This window comes from Stegodyphus dumicola, chromosome 4 (genome assembly GCF_044657685.1).
Source record: "Stegodyphus dumicola isolate Sdum_Otavi_A_Nest chromosome 4, ASM4465768v1".
NCBI classification, from domain to species: domain Eukaryota; kingdom Metazoa; phylum Arthropoda; class Arachnida; order Araneae; family Eresidae; genus Stegodyphus; species Stegodyphus dumicola.
The window spans coordinates 131,130,466-131,154,313 of record NC_140771.1 but is presented as its reverse complement, the minus strand read 5'-3'; the positions used below and the strand labels follow the sequence as shown (position 1 = coordinate 131,154,313).

Below are 23,848 nucleotides of genomic sequence, written 5' to 3'. Positions count from 1 at the left end.
ACTTTAAATTCTTCCCCTTTAAAATGGCGACTAGGGATTAGGGGAAACAATCGTTAAATCCTGGTGGTGATGAATTATTGACCACTGCCTTTTTCAGTTCAGGTGCCACTGCAGAGTCATTAGGTTTATCGATATTGGGGACGTAAAAGTGTACATTGCATTTGCCCAAGGCTCGAACTCTAAACCTCTTGAATATTCGTTGATTGTGCTACCAGTTACACCACAAACACCATATAGAATTGTTACACCATGCTGGAAAAAGGGAGAAAATACCTTATACACTGATCTATAAAAAGTAAAAACTTAGCCTCTTCATTGTTTTGTTTATTATCTTGAGCCACTCTATAATAATGTCCACAGTCAACCATGCTTTCTTATTTGTTTTGTATTTTAATGGCAGAGCTTTAAATTCTTTGAAGCACCTTAATTTTTGCATCTTTCCTTTAACTAGAGAAGTCACCTTTTCCATATCATCAGCCTATGCACAAAGTAAAACAGTGAGACATTCTTCACTTTCCTTAGCTCCATGACAACGATCACTTTTGAAAGCTAGAACATTAAAAATATTTTTTAATTCAAATCCATCCTTTCTGGTGGATAAATTTTGAACCATTCTTCAACTAAATCAGTAGGAATGCGTTTTCATTCTTCATGTATTATATGACATGAGATAAAATGCTGCCATTTAAATGAGACATGAGATACCACGCTGCAGCCATCTAGTTGAAAGGCAAGCTTCTTTCACATTCATTCGAAGCACTCTTTCTTTGGCTTCTTGATTTACACCATTCACTAGACTACTGGATGAACAGCACTGAATGAAAGGCTTTGATCTCAAATTTTCCATTTTAAGCATGTGTTCTTTAAAGCACATTTTCCACAAATTTTTGTTCTTCAACTTTTTTTCTATCATAAACAACCATTTTTAATATTGTCTCAGGAACATCTCTGCTAACTCAACTTTCGTCAAAACAGTATTCTCATCAAATTCCTTTAAGATTTTAATTTTATCTTTTAATGGAAATGCCTTTCACTTTCATGATATTTTGTATCAGTTAATTCTGCTCCACCTAGTTTATTTAACATAGTATCCTATTTAGAAGAAAAATCTGAATCTATTTTGCCTTCCAAATATCTCCAAACTGTGAAGTCCCATGCCTTTGTTTGTTTCCTTTATAATAAATGGTGGCAGCGGTGGGATGAGAAAATCCATGCAGAAATTACAGACCGTCAGGCTCTAAAATTTCATCTCAAGATTGTGGGACAGTCATTGTCCGGATATCAATAGTGTTTTGCAGATATTACAGACTGTCAGGTTCTGAAGTGCAGCACGAAAAGTTACGAACATCAGTTCAAAAAAGTGATTACAGCTCTTCGAAGCGACGAGATCAGAAAATCCATGCAGAAATTACAGACCGTCAGGCTCTAAAAATTCATCTCAAGATCGTGGGACAGTCATTGTCCGGATATCAACAGTGTTTTGCAGATATTACAGACCGTCAGGTTCTGAAGTGCAACACGAAAAGTAACGAACATCAGTTCGAAAAAGTGATTACAGCTCTCCGAAGCGGGGAGATAAGAAAATCCATGCAGAGATTGCAGAAAGTCCCAGTCTGAAATTCATCTCGAGTTTGTAGGACAGCCATTGTCCAAACATCATCAAGTGTTTGCAGATAGTACAGACCGCCAGGCTCTGAAGTGCAGCACGAATTTACGAACATCCGTTCAAAAAGTGAATTACAGCTCTTCGAAGTGGGAAATAGAATCCACGAAGAAGTTACGGACATCAGTCCAGAAAAAGAGGAACGACAGTCTCCTGAAATAAGCTCATCTTTAAAGCGCGGTGATAAAAGGTTACTTGTGCGATCATCTTTGTGTTTGAGAAAATTTACCGCAGTGAGACAATCATTGTCCGAAGATCATCAGATCATTGTGATGTGTAGAGTATTGAAAAAGTGATATGTGGGTGATCACCCTTGTGATCGAGAAAATTTAGAACATCAGATTTTGTGTGTGTGCGTTATAGGTGCCTGGATCATCAGTGTCCATAAAATCTTAAATTGTGAGAAGCGAAGTTGTGACGGCATCCGGTTTTGCATCGCAACCATTTCAACTCTCCAATCCAGACGGGTAAGTACCTTGGATTTTTATATTGAGGCAGTAAAGTAATTTAATTTATTTCTGTAAATCAGTATGTAAGTTCACATAACTGTTTTAAGTCAACTTGTTCCTGTAAAGCTTAAAGAAATGTGCTTTTTGGGTTTTATGTTACAATAAGAAAGTACAGTCAAAAGTCGTTAATCCGGACTCGTCGGGACTTCGGCGATTCGGGATTATCGATTTTTCCGGATTATAGATCATCAGTTTAAATCTCGTAAGATGGCATGCAGAAATTCTAAAATTAAAAATATGAAACCGTAATTTATGAAATAAAGAACAATTATGATCTAAAGGGTATCAAAATTTGCAAAAAGAAAAAGCTTAATATTTATTTGTTTACTTTATTAAACATTTCTTTCAATGTAAGTTGTTTAAGTTTTGCTTCATTTCATGTGATAATACTTTCTCTTTAATTCTATTAAACAGACATAATTTCTTGTTCAGTTACAAAGTTCCACTGTTCAAGTCCTATAATTGCTGTGTCGAGAACACCGACTAATTTGTCAATCGAAATTTTTTCGTTTTCAATAACCTCTGTCACTTTTCTTCGCTATCGGAAGCGAATTACAATGACGAGGAACTTGTTTTAAATCATATCAAAGACGGAGCATATCGAGATGAAATACTACATTTGGTAAGGAATTATAAGCCAAATAAAATAAAAACATCTGCGCTGAAGATAAGGATAGTGCTGACAGATCAACAGAAGAAAGGCAGGATAGAATTAGAAGAGAAGAAATGGAATTTGAATTATCCAAGTTACGTTTACTAGCCGCTAACGGAAATGACTCTGGAAATGGTGGGAATGAAGAAAATTGACTAAAAAAAGGCCGATACGATCTCAAAAAAATGATGCCAAAATTTGATCCTGAAGAGAACGATATCAGTTTGTATCTAGTCATGTTTGAGCGCCAAGCAAAGCATGCGAATCTTCACCAATCAGAATGGGTTTCGGTTTTATTGACAATTTTGCCAACTGACATAGTTCAGCTGATCATGCGAGAACCAGAACAGCAGGCTTATGATTATGCTTATATAAAAAGGATACTGCTTAAAAGGTTCAAACTTAGTCCAGAAAAATTTCGCATCAAATTCGTGCAATCTCAGAAACACCCCCAAACCACTTGGAGAGATTTTGCCTTTGAATTAAGGAATTACTTTGAAGAATGGATTGCAGGTTTGGAAGTTACGGATTTTGAACTTTTAAAGGAGCTCATGATAACGGACTAAATGAAGCGTCGTGTAAATGCCGAAGTGCGGGAACATTTTATTGATGAACGGTCGAAGATAACGACTCCAGAGAAATTAGCGGAAATGCTGGAAGAAAATGCAAATGTGCGTGAACCCCGGAAGAAGATCTCTCCTGTTCATAGTTCGGAGTCACAAAGGGGAAATATAAATAATTTAAATTTGAGGGATCCAAAAAAGTATCACCAGTCTGGAGGGGAAGATAGATATGCCTCTGACAGAAAGGAACATCTCTGGAATCAGAATGAGCGTCAATTTGATATGAGAAGACCAATTAAGTGTTATTCTTGTGGTTCAACCCCACACTTAAGGCCTCAATGTCCGGAAATTAAAAGGGATCTCAAAACACCATTTATTGTAAATAGAGTCCAGGAGATTGAAGAAGATTGTTTAGCCCCGTATCTAATGATGGCTAAAGTGAACGGTTTTGATCTGCCAGTTTTGAGAGATACCGGGTCATGCATTGACGTAATTTGCAAGAAATATCTCACTCTTTCGATGCTGACGGGCGAGACTGTTTGGGTCAAACACCCGTTTGATGAGGCCCCAATTTGTGTACCCTTAGCAAACGTTATGACAGAAGGAACTTTTGGCCAAGTAACAACAAAAGCAGAGGTCACTCGAAATGAATTGGAACATTATCTGTTAGGAAACAGAACAGCCGAAAAATTAGCCGTAGATCAACACGATAAACTTTTCTTTCAGGTGAAAACAGGTATTCGAGCTCCGAGTCAATCAAAGAATGAAATGGGGAAAGGTTGTTCACTGGAGTCTGAACGCGGCGAACTCAAACCCTCAAGCGAAGTTTCTCCCCTCATTATAGAAAGGGGTAAAGTCTTGTCTCAAACACAAAGGATAGAGAAAACCAATTTCTTTCTGCCTGAAACGAAAGTGAATGAACTATCACTGCCTACAATAAAATATTCTTTTATAGCGGATCTACAAAAGAAAAGTGACGTTGTAAAGCCATCTTGTGACTTAGTCGCGTTAAACAATCACAGTAAATCTTTGGAAAAGGTGTACAAGTTAAGAATTACCTTTTCGGTTCGGCATGAACAAGAAACTGTAGATAAGCTAAACGATGTTTCATACCAACCAGACTCGGGAGGTTTGCGAATGCCTAGAAATTCCGTAGGAGAATTGCCCAAGACACCTAAATTTACCAAGGAAAGTAGAAGAATCCCCAGTTTATCATTTACTATCACATACTAGTGCCTGATACTGAACGGTCAAAGGGGATTAAATATAGCTACTTCATAAATGATGTAAATCCAACCTGTAATGAAGTGGTTTTTCCTGATGTTAAAGCCAAATTAAATGTACATGCTTATTTTGAGGTCAAATGTAGTAGTTCTCATCCAGGTGTTAGGTTACCATTGGGAGTTTATCACAAACGGAATATTAAAAATCTGCAAGGTTTCCCTTTTCAGCCTGGCTAGATATACAATTAATATAGGAACGTATGTTCCATTTTTCAGAAAATTATACGTTCTTTATTTGTATGTGTAAAATTAAGTTTATTTCTCAGTATTATGTTGATTATATGTTTGTTTTTTTACTGGCCTCAATATAGTTCTTGTTATATTATCCTTGGTACTTAGCCCAGTGTTGTTGTAAAATGTATTAATGCTAATAACTGCTAATTAGTTTACTTTGAAAACTTGCTGTGGTAGCTACCGGGAATTGGAGTTCTGAAAACCCCCGCCCCCGGGAAGAAAAGGGGTTGTGACGTTACAGCTACTAGCACCCCCGCGGGCACAGGTGCTGAATTATAACTTCCTGTTTGTTTGCGGACGAAATGGATCATACCTGCAAAAAGCAGGACTGCAGATAAAACCCCCTGGGAGTTTCCGGACACAAGAAACTAATTATGTTTCTCTTCGCAGATAACAAAACGAGTGAAATCTTTGTGTAAGAGTTCTTCATGTGATTTTGAGGTGACAGGACGCATCTTTTACGTTCTAAACCACACCAGTGGTTTCGGTCGAACAATAGTTTTTTTTTTATGCTGTAACTACAGTAAAAAGGACGCTTTTCTGCGTCCAATCTGCATTAGCGGATATGGTATGATTTAGGGCTGTAATGATCAGCTTATTTTTATGTTTTAATCAAGAAATCTATTTTAGTTTATCAAATAAGTAATTTAAAAGACAACCTGTCTTTCTTTCACCTGACACGGGTGTACTGACGTTACACCTTATTCAATCCCCATTTTTGATGAAAATATTTAAATGGTGGGACTGCAATATGTAAATTCAATGCTGTAAGTCAAGCAAAAGCAAGGTATAACTAAAGACCTATAAAAGAAATATTTTACTATTAAAGTAAATAGGACTGTACTGGAAACAAGATAAGATGACTTATAAATGTAAAAGATGTATAAACAAGAAACATAGAAGTGGTGCTCGCTGCAGTAACAAGTAGGCATGAAAAAGAGGTCAACTACACAAGTCAGAAAGAAAGTTAAGGAAAAGGACATGAAGTAGGTAGAAGATGGAATAACCAAAAGAATGCATATGAATAAATGTGGAAATAATAAGGCACCAATGCCATGACAAGAAGGAACTATAAGTTCAAGAAAACAGACTGAGAACAATGCCTGAAAATTCAACATTTATGCAAAGCTGCTATGCAGAAAAACAAGCCAGCATGGCTAGGAAAGATGACAGTTTACTGGTGAAAAAAACCAAGGCCAAATCAAGGGTTGAAAATGAAGGCAGAGTTTCAACACAAAGAAGTAGATAGAAATCAGAGAAAAATAAATATTTTACAACATTCTAAGATGTGCCTGTATGCATTCAAGCCAGCAAATGTTCAATGGTAAGATAAATGGAAACATGGAACTAATGGCCAAATGGAGGACTATCGAAACAGAAATGTCCAAAGGAATCCAGACAGTGACAAGACGAATTTCAAAACTGTTCTAAGAACTAAACTTTAAATTGGGCAAATGATAAAGGACAGGTTAATCTGAACAAAAGGTTATATAAATTTTCCTTTTTGCTTTAAAGTACATTGTTAAACGTAAAGCAAATACTGTTTTGAAGTATTTGAAAAAAATTAAAAAAATAATTTGTATTTTAATGTTTTAATTTCACCAAAATTCTGGACAGGTTTCAAGAAAATGTTTTATCTTGTTTGGAAAGTTAATTATGTGTTTCAAGTCTATTTCTAGGTGAACATCATAAAATGGGATAAGTTAGTGAGTAATAGAAATACAGCCAATATAATAGGACTGGAAAGGTAAAACGCACAATATACAAGTGCTTTTAAGATTCATTTTTTCGAGTGGATCTGAAAGGTTGGCTGCCAAATATATTTGTTTTTGAAAGGAATTTTAAATCTGTAAAAAAACACCACAACACATCAGTATCAGCTTCAAACTTTCTATAAAGTTTATTTTAGGACTATGTGTTCAAATTCACCCCCCCCCCCTGCAGAGGGCAAATGTGACAGTTCAGTTTATTTTTAACTAACAAACTGCATTTTGAATTTGCATCTTTACTATCAATGTTAGCTTAGTCATGCAATTTGTTCTCAACAGATGGTTATGTAGATTGTCTGAAGCTATCTGCTGTTTGATGAACATCAGTCCAAATTTGAGTCTGGATACGACAGAGCAAGCTGAAGGATTGAGCTGCAAGCAGTTTGCAATTGGTGACTACTATTGTTTAATCCTGACTGGTGATGCTAAGTTCTGTGAAAAACAAACTAAACACAGCCCTAGTCAGCCAGTCAGCCATGGCGTGCAAAATCCTTTTTCTGCTTTCTTGACCTTTGGGCCAAGAAGTGCATCTGCATATGCCTTGGGCAAGTGGTCAGCTTGTCGCAGGACCCATTCAAGGGATGAAAAGCTGAGTCAACCTTGCCCAGCCCAGGGATTAAAGCCTAGACCTGTGGTGCAGCTGCAGAACGTACTAACCACTTTGCCACTGGGCAGTCATCCAAAATAATAAGCTGTGTTTGAAAACTTAGCACATTACAATACGATAGAAATGTGGTTCTTCTTAAAATGAAATTAAGCTGTGAATTTTATCATGAATTTAATGTTAGTCAAGCAGACCGTCATGTTTATTTTTCTGTTAATTCTCAAGTAGAGATTTGTCAAAGTCAATTTTTATCAAGCTCTTATTTGTGTGAAACTAGAAATATCACTCCCATCAAGAAAATTTTTGAAAGGAAATCAGTGGCACCTAATAATTAGAACCTATGGAGTTAGCTGTAGAGGTTACCATAGCCCAACCACTCTTAACCACTTGCGCTACGACTAAACTTCATGGTTGCGGTGCCGTGCGCTACAATATAACAAGCGGTAAAGTGTCTCATTTACGCCGCTCCGCGTCTGTGTGTGCAATCCAGAGCTGTAACTCAAGAAATAAACAAACTCGTTGTTAGGTGACGTGTGCACCACGTTATTTTCATTTTTGTGCATGCTTTCAAACAAAAGCATCTCGATGTGCGTGGCACGTCTTTTTAGCACAAGTGATTAAATCTAAGAATAAGGTGTCATACACTATTCTTAATTTTACATTTTGTGTACTCTATGATATCTTTTCATGCTTGCCTCTGTCCAGCTATGAGGTAAATCTACTGTCCCTCTATCTGTTCAGTGATAGACTTACGAATATTTTAAACGCACATGTGAAATTGTTGAGCATTAGATGCATACATCTATCTTGCTGATATTTCTATGCTCTGTTATTTGACAAAATTATATCTGAACAAGAATGATCACCAGAAAACTAACATCTACTTTGTGATCATGCTAAATTTCTATACGATTACATGAACAAATAAAATAATATAAAAAAGATCAAAATGAATATTACCTCAAATGCACTAAAAGCTATATTCCAAGTTAAAAGTATGATTTATAGATATGGTAATAAAGCAAAGTTAAAAAAGAACTGTGTGGTAGTATAACAAGAAATTTTAGAAATGAACTCTCAATTATAAGAGAATAAATAGCTAATTAAATCAATTCAGTAATTCTCCTTGTCCTTTCTATCTCTGTTTCCTTTATTAATAAATAAAATTAATAAACATAAATAAAATTAAGGAAGGAAACAGAGAGAGAAAGATAATGGGAGTAATTGATTTTATTAGTATTTTTTTTATTCTTTTATAATGGAAAGTTCATTTCTAAAATTCCTTGTAGTACTATCACACAGATCTTTCTTAATTATGCATTATTGTCATTCCTATATATCACATTTTTAACTTGGAATGCAGTTCTTAGTGCATTTGAGGTAAAATTAATTTTCATCTTTTTCATATTATTTTATCTGTATATGTAATCATATAGAAATTTAACATGTTCACAAAGTAGATGATGTTGGTTGTCTAGTGAAAATGCAGAATCATTCAATTACAACTAATTTCTGCATAGTGCATAATCAACTTAAGTTTGGAAAAGAAAGCAGTCAAAGTACCACACAATTAACACACAAAAATATACATACTTACTTGAAATATAAGTGTAACAGATGGTGTGAGTCACTTTTTAAACGGTAAACGGTTTTTAATGTGATGTGAGATTTGCCATATACGAGGGTAAGTTAAAAATAAGTTTCCCCTGTCGACTGTGGTCAGAGTTGTGTATGAAAGTCAAAAAATAGAATGAGACATTAAAGATATGACATACCTTTATTTTATTATTCTCATACAAGTACGTTGAGACATTTGTCATATCGCTTGATAAGCTTCAAAAAGTCCTCCAAGAAAAATTCACACCTTTGCATATGGAAGAAGCATTGAATGGCTATAGGCGAAAGGCGACACAGCAGGAAAACGCGCAAGTCACCGATACACCATTGGGTAGAGGTTGCTGCAAATCAAGCAGATGGCACTGTTGCAGTGACTGCGCAAAGCAAAGACCAGCCTCTCATTTGAGCCCCAGTAGGTATGGAGAGAAGGTGCGTTTTGAATTCGTGGTCAAAGGAGGAAGTGAGAGCGGTTATCTGCTATGAATGCGCACGTGGAGTATCAGGAACAGAAATTCATAACCGCCTCGGAAGTCTATGGGCCAGGTGTGATGTCGAAGCAAATGGTGCGGAGATGGTGTCGCACATTCAGTGATGGACGTCAGCAAGTGGAGGTCATACCGAGAGCTGGATGGACACGCACGGCCACTACAGATGCAAATGTCAGGAAGGTGGATGACATGATTAGAGTGAACCGGCGTATCACCATCGACGAAGCAGCAAAAGAACTTGGAATCTCACATGAGTGAGCTCAAAACATCATCCACGACATTCTTCGATACAGAAAAGTGTCAGCACAATGGGTGCCCCGACAATTGACCTCGACACACAAGGAACACCGCATGGGGGTCAGCCTGGAACAACTCATGCGTTACCATGAAGATGGCAATGACTTTCTGTTTCGGATTGTGACGGGGGATGAAATGTGGGTCCACCATTTCACGCCAGAATCGAAGGGTGCATCTATGGAGTGGAAACATCCGTCATCACCTGTCCGAAAGAAGTTCAAGACAACTCCCTCTGCAGGTAAAGTGCTCCTCACAGTTTTCTGGGACGCCCAAGGTGTTTTGTTGCTGGACTTTTTGGAGGTTGGAACCATCAATGCTACACGCTACTGTGACAACCTGTCGAAATTGAAAGAGGCGATTCGGAAAAAGCGGCCTGGCCTTCTCACATCTGGCGTTCTGCTGTTGGATGACAATGCCAGACCACATTCGGCGACGGCAACGCGAACCATATTGCAACTCTTGGTTGGGAGCGCCTACACCATCCGCCATACAGTCCTGATCTCGCACCAAGCGACTTCCATCTGTTTCCGGCTTTGAAGAAAAATCTCGGGGGAAGGCGCTTTGGAAGCAATACTGAAGTGAAACAAGCCGTTCAACGCTTCTTCCGTATGCAAAGCCCTGATTTTATCCCGGAGGGCTTTTTGAAGCTTATCAAGCGATATGACAAATGTCTCAATGTACTTGGTACCTATGTGGAAAAATAAAGGTAGCTAAAAAAACTGTCTCAGTTTTTTTTTTTTTTTTTTTTTTTTTTTTTTTCTTTGTGTGTGAATTTATGAATAAATTGGTGTTCGTCATGTGTAATTGTCTTAATTATTAGCCTCCAGATATATTGAGAAGAAATATGTTTTATAAAAACTTGCAGCCCAACTACCAGCCAAAAATTACCAGACGGAATCTTTAAAATACAAAGTGATGATTGATGGACAGTCAATGGATATGTTAAAAATAAGTAAACTTTAATATTTGACGATTTCTAATTAAGTAAATTCGGAACTAAAGGAAAAGTCAAAAATTGTGGTCACCTTGACCTAATTTCATTTTAAATGATTATCAGGATCAAGTAAATATAAGAAAAATTACTGTCAAACTGACCGCTGTTTCGGTTTAGCGCTCTTTTATTTCAACCCGGGGATTCTCCGAAATTGTGCGCAGCGCTAGGTTTCCAAATAACATATCTGAAACAGTGTAGTTGTGTTTCTTGCTTGGTGGACGCCTTTTTATCATTTGAAACATTTGTTGACATTATTGTAAGTTTAAATTTGTATAATACTATAACGATCAATACAGTGACAAATATTATGATCTTTAGTTTTTATTATGGGTGATAATAAAAAACAAGAAAAGAAAACAACCAGAAAAAGCCTTTCACTGGAAACTCAAATGCAAGTAATTAGAAGATTAGATTCTGGTGAACGTCAATCTCAAATTAGTGCTGCATTGATTTTTGCAACTTCAACAATAAGGACAATTCTTAAGAATAAAGAAAAAATACTGTCATCGGCAACTGCAACTACGTCAAGCTCTGCAACTAGAATTACCCGTTCTAGAAATAACATTATAGAGGAAATGGAAAAATGACTGTCTATGTGGATTGACGACGAAATTGAACGCAATATGCCATTAAGCCAATCTATCATAATGCCTTCTTAACAAAAAGGCAGAAAATTGGAAACCCTGAATAGACTGAATGATCTGACTGAGAATTTTATTTGTTTTTAAAAGTATATGCGTTTATATTGTTTTTATTTTTTGTAAGAAATAAATGTTTGATTTTATTTTTATTAAAAAAAAACATTATTAAATTTAATGCCTAACCATTTTTTATCCGTCTTCCCCTAACCCCATTATTTACATATTAAGTTTTTTTTGTTTGTGTGTATGGCAAAGCCTCGAGGGCTATCTACCTAAGAGGAGGGATGCCTTCGTGGAGGACTTTCTAAGGGAAACTGGCTCGTATGCACGTTACACATGGGGAAAACCACGAAAACGCCCATGCAGCCAGCCCGTTCGCGGGATTCGAACCTCGGACCGAACTACCAGTGTTCAGCGACTTTACCGCTCGGCCGCTGGTGGGCCTTACATATTAAGATAGCCTCGCTTAGCGCTGTTTCGCATTACGCTCTACTTCGATGGAACGTATCCCCCACGTTAAGCGGGGTCTTTCTGTATTTTATATGTTATTTCAAGCATGAACAGAAAGTGATATAAAATGAGTTATTACTTTATTTCATATTTTGCTTTTGAATCTGTATATTTGATATGCACTAAATGCATATAAAAAATTTTAAAACTATATATGTTAGGTATATATGTTTTGAAAACTATATTGTTATAATTTTTAAAACTATACATGTTAAAAGTTACAGGTGCACATTCTGAGAAAATCAATCAACTTTAATTTAAGCATGGCTTATTTAGCAAAAGGGAAGAAACAGGATTTATAGCAGAGATACTAGCCATAGTGATAGAAGTAAATTTTAGAAATTCTTAAGATAAATAATGCTATAATCACTAGTCCCACGTATGATGTGGAGTTTACAAAAGAATATTTGAACGGTATCATAAATGATAGGAAAGAAATGGAAATAAAACAGCGAGCTCAGAAAGTAAATAAATATTTGTCTGAATTGGAGAAATTAAGATTACAATCTAGTATTACTTACTGCTAGTAAAGGAGTCTGCAAAAATATCTTCTGCAGATGCAGAAATGATTAAGTTAGAATTGAACAAGTTAATTCCTAATTTTGATCCCAAAACAGCCGATATGAATTTATTTCTGAATTTTTTTAGAGGCTGAAGATACCAGTTTCAAAATGGGTAGTCTATCTTCTTGGTCTTCTGCCAACCAATGTTGCAAAACTAATTGCAAGAGAATCTTCTAATGATGTTCAGAACTATCAGAAAATTAAACAAATTCTCTATAAGTGCAGCAAATTGAGTGCTAAAAAATTTCGACAACTGTTAACCCAACATAAGGAAAATCCTGAAAATACATGGAAAGACTTTTATTTTGACTTACAAAAGTATTTTGATTGGTTGCTTAAAGAATCAAAAGTCAGTATGTTTGAGCAATTAAAAATTTGATATTGGCAGATCAGATTATAGAGAAAATTTTTTTGGATAACTGTAGTGAATGCAACAACCCACTTCAGCTTGCTAACAAATTAGATATATGTGAAGATATTAAACATGTATGAAATATAAACATTAGTAGGAAAACACAAAGTTACAGCAATTAAATGGTCCCATAAATTATAGAAGTAACCCTCAGCCTACTGAAAATGTCTCATCAAGGGATAATGCAAAATTCGATGATCGATTCGATGAAAGTCATGCTTTATCAAAGCTAACTGCCCCATCTGCTCCCTTCCTCCCAAGAAAGATCCGGACTCGTCGGGACTTCGGCGATTCCGGACTATCGATTTTTCCAGATTATAGATCATCAGTTTAAATCTCGTAAGATGGCATGCAGAAATTCTAAAATTAAAATTATGAAACCGTAATTTATGAAATAAAGAACAATTTTGATCTAAAGGGTATCAAAAGTTGCAAAAAGAAAAAGCTTAATATTTATTTGTTTACTTTATTAAACATTTCTTTTAATGTAAGTTGTTTAAGTTTTGCTTCGTTTCATGTGATAATACTTTCTCTTTAATTCTATTAAACAGACATAATTTCTTGTTCAGTTACAAAGTTCCGCTGTTCAAGTCCTATAATTGCTGTGTCGAGAACACCGACTAATTTGTCAATCAAAATTTTTTCGTTTTCAATAACCTCTGTCACTTTCTTCGCTATCGAAAGCGAATTATAATGACGAGGAACTTGTTTTAAATCATATCAAAGACGGAGCATATCAAGATGAAATACTACATTTGGTAAGGAATTATAAGCCAAATAAAATAAAAACATCTGCGCTGAAGATAAGGATAGTGCTGACAGATCAACTTCCAATTCATTACGCGCCCGCCGCGGCGTTCCCCCCCCCCCCCCCGCCGAGCAGCGTGAAATTGATAAACAGATTTCGGATTTCAAAACATACTTTCGCTTTAGATCCTTTACATGTTAACAAATATATATCGGAAATTCTATTTGATATAATTGAAAGTTTAAGCTTACTTTTATAAAATTGCTCTTAGAGTCTGCAAAAAATAATAAGCGAGATCCAATTCGAAAATTAAGGAACAATGCAATCATCAACATTAACTGAAATAGATAATTAGATAATTTTAGCTTATACGTCCATTATACATAAAACGCGCACGCGAAAACGTATTCTGCACTTGCGCACACTCATATGCGCAGTCGTAAAAGATCTTAGGCGCACGCGTAATGCGCCTATGCGCATGCGCAGAAAGTTTTTAGTTTTGAGGTCCGGATTATAGATCATTCCGAATTATGGGTGTCCGAATTAACGACTTTTGACTGTAATGCAAAATTCGATGATCGATTCGATGAAAGTCATGCTTTATCAAAGCTAACTGCCCCATCTGCTCCCTTCCTCCCAAGAAAGCAGAAGGTGATTTTAAAGCCATGCACATTCAGACATTCTCTGTCAAGGAACACCAGACAATTCTTTTGAGAGTAAAAATAAACGAGTTAACCAGAACTGTATATGCTCACACTGCAGGCAACCACACTATAGCAGGGAAAATGTTTTATCGTCGTTAGAGAGAAAGAGGAATAGAATTTAGGAAAACCAGTATGAATGTTACCTTCACTGATGGTCTCCAGAAGGAAACAGAAGTTTATACTACCCAAGTAAATATTGAAATTGAAGGAAGATTGTTCCCAATAAATTTATCTTCTGGCATTTTTTTGCTGTTACCTACACCAAAAGATACCAGAACACTTTTAGGAACTAAATTTTTACACAATGCTGGCACTGTTTTAGACATTCCAAGTACTAGATGGTATTTCCATGAGGACCCTAAACAGAAATTTAATTTTTGTGATGACACTTTCAAACCATCCGAGTGTTCAGAGTGTAAGGTGAAATTTAACACATTTCTGTCAGGAGAGGAAGCAGAAAGGAAGCAAAAAGGAAGTGAAGCAAAATAGCTTCTTAGGTATCATTTAAGCAAGGGAAGAACCAACTCTCAAAGTCCAACATTATATGAACTCAAGAAGCAAGTCCCCTGTCATACTTCCAAGGCATCGTATATTTCCACCAAAGGAAGAAGTGGTAAGAAAGATCACGAATTCCAAGAAATGTTATAATTGTGGAAGAACTGGTCAACATTGCATGAGATTGCAAACAGCGCATGAAAATATGTTACATATGAGGAAAACATGGGCATATATCCAGAGATTGTGATGAAGATGATCATAAATATTACAGCTGTGGTAAAATAGGCCATACTTCCCATGCCTGCTCCAAAGCTAACTTTGTAGCAGATATGTTGTCCTGACCCTTCAGTTAATGTAAAAAACAGTATACAAGATTTGTGTTAAACTCTGCACTGATGATGCTTTTTCTTCCATAGGTGACTACCATGTATCCGCCCTGTGGCCGCCTGAGGGAAAAGACTCTATTCCTTTGCTCCTGATTCCAAGAAAAGGTCGAATCAGGAAAGCCCCCGAACCTGATGGATGAGCTGTCCTTACCAGAAAGCAGCTGCCAAGAGCAAGGCCGTAAAAATTAAGGGAAGTGTAACAGATCATGTGAGCCATTCTTTAAACGGAACATCTGCTCTAGGTCACGTGTTGCGAGATTCACCGTGTTCTTTTTTTTTACAATTCATGTGACAATTGACAATGGACAATGAACTGTAGTTAGAACTTCGAACATTTTCCATGAGCTATGTAGCTAAAAAAACTATCTCACTTTTATTCTTTCTTTTTGTGTATGAATTCTTAAATAAACTGGTGTTCATCATACTTAATTGTCTAAATTATTAGCCCTGAGATATATTGAGAAGAAATATGTGTTATAAGAATACTTAAGCTTTTTAATATAAATGATCTTATCAGTTAGATTGTTATGTAAAATGGATCAGTTATGAAAAAATAATGTTATTAGAGATCTAACTACATAATTAAACATACACAGTGTTGTAAATTAATCAAGCATTTGAGAATAAATAAATAAAATGTTTTCTAACTCATTTCTGGCAACCCTAAAAATGCCAAGACACACGGGCGTCAAACACGTCAACTATGTTAATCACGTGATATTAATATATCCCATCATCCTCTTGTTCTTGAGATATTATTAAGCTTCTGTTTGTGCTTGTGTTAACATTAATGTATCTATTGCTTATATTATTTTAGTTGCTGTACAATAAATATGTTATTAGTGTTTAAATCTGCATCGTATTATTTATGGATAAATTCCTCTCATCATCAACAATAGTTTCGGAGACTCAACTGCTGCTACTGAGTGAACAAAAGGTAAGCTGATTTTGCTATCTTTATTCTTCACGCAGTACCAATCAAATGCTGTAATACTAAACTTCTTTTCCTGATTAAATATTATCACGGATTATGAAATGACTGACAAGTGACAAATCAATTTCTTTCTAAATAAAACTTAAATGAAGAAGTAATTTTTAATAATAAAAATTTACAAATAATCAGAATAGATAAACCAGTCACAGGGAATAATTCACAGAAATTCATAGGGAAACTAATGAAGACCCAGTTTAATCAAAATGTGTAGTAATTTTAATATACCATAAAAAATAAAAAACAGTTATGACAAAAATAATAATTATACACAAATTAAAATAAAATTACTACAGCAAAATATAATACATGAAATTTACCTTTATCATCTTTATTAATATTTGAATCATGATATGCACTTCCATGCACTTTAAAGTCCCTTTTTAAAGTCATAAGATGTGATTTTGTTGGTGAGGTTATACGACTTTTATAAGATGAGTCATCCAAAACATCTTGATAAGCATAGGTGTCAAGACTTTTCTCTGTCAGCCAATTATAGGTTTCACTTTTTTTAATTGCTAAAATTAATATATCATTATTAAAAGCATCTCAGTTACTAAATTTCAAAACTTTAAAAATGTGGATAAGCTATATCTTATTCAGAATGATTATTCTTAATTAAAAAAGAGAAAAAAATTATGGCTTATATAAAATATATTAACTCTTTAACTGCTAGTTCTGTGAAATAAGTTCCTTTCTCCAGTATTAAAAAAAGAGGAGTACTTTTAAGATAAACTGCAATCAGAGAGAATTGTCAGTTCTTACCTATCAATATCATCAAAATATTGCTACCTAACATTATATTGCTTACGTTTCTTGCAATAACACTACCCTTAATTTAAATGATTAATGATTCATCATAATTATGAGATGTATAGTTTTGATACATGAAAATTTCAAAACATGTACACTGGTGAAATAAATTAAGAGAATTTTCATATTTGGTCTATGATCTCCAGAACTACTGGACAGATTTTAATAAAATTTGGTGTGAACATAGGTTGATATAATACAAACAAAATAAACATTCAACAGTTATAATAGACAGACATGTTCGTGTACAACACTCATGGGAGTCTGATGGTCTGAAACAGAGGGTTCAGAAGACACAAAAAATGGGTTAATAGAGGGTATGGTTCCCTCTTATTGCTATACAGGCCTCGCAGCATGATGTTATACTGGAAATAAGGCAGTTTATCAGTGCCTGACAGCGTTGCTGAATGGACCCACTCATTCAGCAATGCTGTTTTCAGTTCCTGAATGGTTTTCGAAGGGGGGGTTTGCGAGTTGTAATTGCTCTCCCCAGAGCGTCCCAGGCATACTCTATAGTGTTGACGTCTGGAGACCTGGCTGGCCAATCCATCCAGCGAATATCCTCTCTCGAGAAATTCGTCGAACAGAAGAGCTCTATGTGGCCTTGCGTTATCATCCTGTAAGATGGAACTCAGGGCCCACTGCACCCTGGAAAAGGCGAACATAGGGCTCTAAGACCTCATCCCTATACCTCACACCAGTCACAGAGCCTCTGTCAAAGACATGGAGAGGTGTGCAGCCATCTAACACGATGCCTACCTAGACCATTACACCGCCACCGCTATAACTGTTGATTTCACAGACACTGGAGGGTAGGTAGTGGGTCCCTGGCTCTCTCTATATGAAAGTAAGGCGAGAATCAGTATTTAGGCTAAAATGGGACTCATTGGTGAACAGAACGGTCACTCATTGCTCCGTACTCCAATCATTATGCTGCCTGCACCATGCTAATCGGACTCTCCTGTCCGTAGATGTAAGCGGGATGCAAACGGCCCATTTTCTGGCAAACAACCCTCTCTCATTCAATCTTTTGGAAAACAGTCACCTTTGTTGCACGGGTTCCTGTGGCTGCATACAGGTCCCGAGAGAGCTGAGAAGCTGCAGCCTCTCTGTTATGCCTCTCTAAAATGGACAAATAGTGATCTTCTCTGACTGTAGTGGCTCTTGGATGACCTTGCCCAGGCTTTCTCTCAATGAATTCAGTATCCTTGAACTGTTTCCATAGGTTACACATGACGCTGGACGTTAAATTAAACTCTCTGCATATCTGGACTTGCGACTGGCCTGCCTCTAACCTCCCCAAAATTCCCCACCTCATTCCAACACCTAAATGTTTGTGGTTACCCATTTTTACTGTTCTGATGTGAACTGACTGCTGCAAGATAACAACAAGAAATTCACTGAGGTGAGGTAGCGAACACAATTCGTCTTACCTTCCATGCACTTATAAAGCCTGTTTTCCTGCTGGCTCCGCCTAGACAAATGTATACGCTTATGTATTTGCCATACAAGATTTGCATTTTTATCCAGAAACAGTGGTTTTTCTTTCAGTTCTGTTTTCTTCATGCAATTCGATAAAATATGCAAATTCTCTTAATTTATTTCACCAGTGTACATTGAATTATGGTCACGTTCACAGAATAAGGGTAAAACTCTCTTCTCCTTCACAGTCTGAATATGATGGCAATAAACATGAGTTAAAAATTCCCTTTTTAAAAAGTAGCTCAGCTCATGAATTGCTTCAAAGGCTGTACTTTTTCAGTTTCAGAAAAGTCACAAATAAGATATATTTAATTAACAAATTAATATTTTTATCAAATCTAATTTCTTGGTAGTTTAAACATAAAACAATAGCTCTAGCATTTTTATTTGCTGTATAATGAATTTTCAGTTTTTTAAAATTATCGTTAATAGCATCTAAACAGCTTAACTCCAGTACAATGTACTTAAAGTCAGTCTAAGTTTATCAATTTCTTCCTAGTTTTCTTTTCATTTTTTTAAAACTACCTCTATTAAAAAATATTTTTTAGAAGTCATTTTTAAATAAATGCAAATAATTTTTAATGAAGGCTTAATTGACAAATTTAAAAAATGAAATAAGCTTTTGAATCATCAACTTAAATTGTGGAGTCACAAAAATGCAAATTAGTAATTTTTAAAATCACACGATGCTCATAAAAATATTCTAAATAATTAATAAGTTCAGCATTATTCACTCGAGCACAATCAGCAGACTTTTTAATGGCTTAACTAGTAAGCTCTACAAAGAACTTTTATTCAACAAATTTAACATGCTTCTAAAATGCAAAAACAAACATTCTTGGCAAAAAATCAACCTTGGCTAATCTTTAATATGTATTGCACAGATGACACGTGAATTACAAGATTAGTTTACAGTTTTAAGCAGAGCTGACTAAGAAATATCTTCATATCAGAGATCTTCCCGTAACAAATTAATTTGAGAATTTACTAATACAAATGAAAATTATTAAATTAGATTTTAAAAAATTAATACAAATATTTAAAAAAATGAATATATATGTCTCTCATCTGGAGTCTTATGATTGCCTATACGATGTAATTCACACAGCATAAATATAAACACTAAATAAGATTTATACAGTTGGAAAATAATATACACAAATATTCGAGGCAATATATAGTCTCTGCACTATGAAACACACATAAAAAATAAGCCAATTAAAATTTAAGAAGATATTACATATATAGTAAATAATAAAATGTGCATTCTATTTTCTTTTTCTCTAATATTTTTCTCTATAATGCCCACTGAGTTATATCTGAAACAGTTAAATTTTACACATAAAAAATATATAAAAATGATATAAATTTCTGTGCTACTATGTTAGCTTATGAATAATTCACTTAAACTTTCACTGAGGAATTTTAGAAACAAATGAAAATTTTGTAATGCATTTAAAATTCTCCAATTTTCAGACTCTAATGCATAAAAACAAAACAATGAAATGAAACACAGAAAAGATCGTCAATTCATTGCTCTTCAGTTTTGGTCTAGAAACTTTAAATTATTTTAGGCTCATAAGCTAACAGAGAAAAACTATTCTTACAAGTATCTACTGTTTCAGAAATATCAACATTTTGTTGTGTTGCTTTTACTAATCCTCCTTCTGCACCAAAAGATTTTGAAGGTCCTTCTACCACAATAAAAGAGCCAAGAGAGCTAGATGCTGTTTCCGTAAACAGTGGCGACATAGCCACATGCTGCTTCCTCCAAGATGTTTGTATAGTATATGCCTGAAAAAAGAAACTATGAAATTTACAAGATAATGAAGGAAAACATACTTAAAAAATATACTATACAAAATTTGTGTACTTTATCAGTACTTTTTTAACAAAAGTTAAATAGGTAAATTGAATTCAGAGAATAGCAATCCCACATATGACAATTTAACAATCAAATACAATTTTGATATTGAATTTTTTCAAATAAATTTACAAAAAAAAATGATAATTTTGTTAAACTGATGCAATATTATAGTAATATTAACAAACAACCCAACTTTTAAAAAGATAATTATATTTATTAACAAATTCCATTTTAAATTAAGAGCTGCCCAGACAAGTATAGTGGTTAGGGGAGCCAATTGCAATAACAAAGGGCCAGGGTTCGAATCCGAGTGAAGGTGTGATTGTGAACTGTCCGTCCCTTCATAAGAGGCAACAATTGCTGACTACTGGGTGCCTCCACAATAAAATGGCCAGGCTAAGTGCTCACCATTAGGGCAAAAAAATTAATTAAGAATTTTTTTTCCATCTGCCTCTTCTTAGTTTTAAAAGGCAGCTGATATTCTATAATAGAGGTCAGCAACGCGACACACGCGAGCACCACGGTACCCGCCATTCTATCTTAATGTGCACTTGCTAAATTATTCTGCTTTGGTGCAATTTTGCAGTTTTTGGCTGAGGTTTACATAATAAAAATTAAAATTATATAATTTTATATCTATGTGTCAAATAGCCACTTTATTGCATTGCCATTGCTCAAAACCTTTCATTGTCGAGCAGAGCCAACTAAAGTCAGACCGACCCCACAGCATGGCGTGGTTGATACATTTAGTACGCAATTGCTAGTACGTCCAGACAGAAAGAATTAGCAGTTGCAAAATAAGACATACACTGTCTATCTGTCTGTGACAATTTTGATTAATTTGTAAACATACTCAATTTCTGACTTTTAGAAATCAGTGAAATCAATAATTACAAGGTATGTAGTGTGTATGTACTTCCTCATTGCTTTCTTGTTAGATTTGTTTGCATACTATCTAATCATCCAGGATGTTTTCTTACAGAGATTTGCTTACAAATTGATGACTACAGCAATCAACAATGAATAAAGCTAAGCGAGCACGTATTTATAATTTTAATGAAGAATAGAAGCACCAGTTTTGATTTATAAATCATATATATATATATATATATGATTATTATACAAAAGTGCAGCAATTCCAAAGAAAAGTAACCCTGAGAGAAATTTTAAAATGGTGTATACGAAGTTTGACTTAGAGTATCCTGAAATTTGAAAATATAAAATTTTATCAATCATCAATTTCGAAGCAACAATCAACTTTTACCAGACCGTGGGAAACATCAAAGGCAGCAACAATCCCATCGATTAAAGTTTCACATGTACTTGCTAAGAAGAAGAGGGAAAAAAAAAAAAAAACATATATGAATGTACTTTTTGCAGAATTTTAAGATAAAAAAGAAATTGTTTCAACCATAAATGGCCTGCAGTTGTCTGCTAGAACTGTTACAAGGAGAAATAAAACAAAATAAGAAATTAATAAAAGACATGAACAAATGTGCATTCCCCCCCCTTACAACTGGACAAATCAAAAATATAACAGACACAGGAAATTAGCAATAAGTGTAAAAATGGTGTTTGATGATTTTACCATAAAAGAATAATTTCTAAAAATATCCTACCACTAAAAGATTCCACATAAGGAAAGGATTTATTTTGTGCAATAAAAATGCTTTTGATTGATGCTAAAATATGGATTTACTGACACAATTTACGGATCTTTTCTTGCACACTGTTTGCTGGCCGAACAAGGGAAATGTGCTTGTGTGATTTATTTATTTGTTACTGCAAATAAAAGAGTTGATAACATCCCAAGGAAAAAACTACGACCAGCTGGAAGAGAAAAACTGTTTAATAAATTTGGCTTTCTCAGACAGACTTAACACTGAAACTTAATGAGCCAAATTTGAAGTTACAGGGTAGGAATAATCATGTTGCCGATATGATCAGTGCTATCAAAAGCCTCAAGTTAAAATTGTACAGGTCTCATCACTTAAGGAAAATCTTTAACAAATTTCCTCAATGGTAAAAAGTCTGAAAGAGCATAATATTAATACAGACTCATTTTTTCAAATTGTGTCTTCATTGCTAACTGAATTTGATTCTAGATTTGTTGACTTTGGAAATTTAGAGACTACTTTAAAATTCTTTACAAATCCCTTTAATATTAATGATGAAGAAAACATGGCTACAGCAATTTTTAACTATTTTTCATCTTAACAATATAGAAAATTTAGAAATAGTAAGCTTGCAAAATGCTATTTAAAAATCTTACAAAAATAATAAGATATTTTGGAGCATATTTGTAAACGGAAATCAGTATCCTATGTTAAAGTCATGTGTGGCAAAGATTAATTCTTATTGCTGAAATACCTATAATTGTGAGATGTTGTTTTTGAATATGACTTCTTTGTAGTCAAAGTATCATTCAAAACTTACTGATTTGCACTTAAATAATTATTTAAGAGCATGCAACTCAAATTATACTCTCGATTATAACATGTTAGCATATAAATTACAAATGCAAATTTCACATTGGCATATTAAAAAAAAATATTTAAAGAGTATAAATTATAAAATGTTGTCATTGAGTTTAACAAAGTGATACCTTTTAAACAAAACTAGTCTGCAATATGACATTTGATTATGAAACTTAAATGGGTGGTGCCCACTAAGAATTTTAAATTTTATTGTGTGCCCTTGAGGACCAAAAGCTTGCTGGCCCCTGTTCTATGAAATTATTTCAGAAAATTCTCATGAAAAAATCATCATTTGTATTTCATTCTCACAACTTATTAAATAAGTCAATATTAAATATGCAATCCAAATAATAAAATAATTCTGAAATTTCACCTGAAAATTGCACTGAGATAAAGGATGTTCAAATATTTTACGTTTGTAGTCAGGACTATGAGAAGTCCGCTCAAGCAATAAATATGTTGCATACTGCAAAAATGATTCTTCTGTAATGGGTGAGTACATATTTTGCATAAGAGCAATCAGTCTATCTTTGGTGCCACCGGGTAATCTTTTTTCATCATTCCAAAAATTATCAATCATCAATCTGAAATAGTAATAAAATACCTTGTAAATGATGATTTCAAACAAGTTGGGTATAATCTTTATTTCTTTAAATATATATCTCAGAAATGTATTTCTGATTACAAAGTTTCTCAAGATAGAAAATATCATGAAGACAGTTTCAATACTGTGAGTAGGAGGATTCTATAAATATAAAATCTACTCTTTCATAGGCTCCTACAGCAAAAATTCCGATTATTAAAATTTTTTGCTTTTGAAGAAGAGGGAACTGTGTCTGATCATCCTTGAGAGTTTCATTAAAAACCTATACAACAAATGAAGGTTACTTTTTTTTTGCTTAACTTTAAACATCTGTACTGTTTTACAAAATTAAAAACAAAAATTCTGCACTTTCATGCATAAAATTTGCACAGATATGCAAAATTAATACTGCTTAACTCTGCTAATTACTACTGCTTAAGAGAACCACTATTCATATAACAAGGAGCTTTACCTTTCAGTCAGGCATTGAATGATGATAT

At 34.6% G+C, this 23,848-nt stretch overlaps 1 protein-coding gene across 4 annotated transcripts in view; it reads right to left on the bottom strand.

Annotated features, from left to right (window-relative positions):
• The window catches only part of LOC118204935 (DNA-dependent protein kinase catalytic subunit-like), a 601,004-nt gene that overhangs the window by 220,336 nt on the left and 356,820 nt on the right, over nucleotides 1-23,848 (bottom strand). For all 4 annotated transcript variants that reach the window (XM_085815460.1, XM_085815459.1, XM_085815458.1 and 1 more), the window contains 3 exons: nucleotides 23,139-23,349; nucleotides 20,029-20,215; nucleotides 16,447-16,644 (listed from right to left, as the gene is read on the bottom strand). In XM_085815460.1, coding sequence (XP_085671586.1) covers nucleotides 16,447-16,644; nucleotides 20,029-20,215; nucleotides 23,139-23,349 — 596 coding nt within the window. The remainder of the gene's footprint in view (nucleotides 1-16,446; nucleotides 16,645-20,028; nucleotides 20,216-23,138; nucleotides 23,350-23,848) is intronic.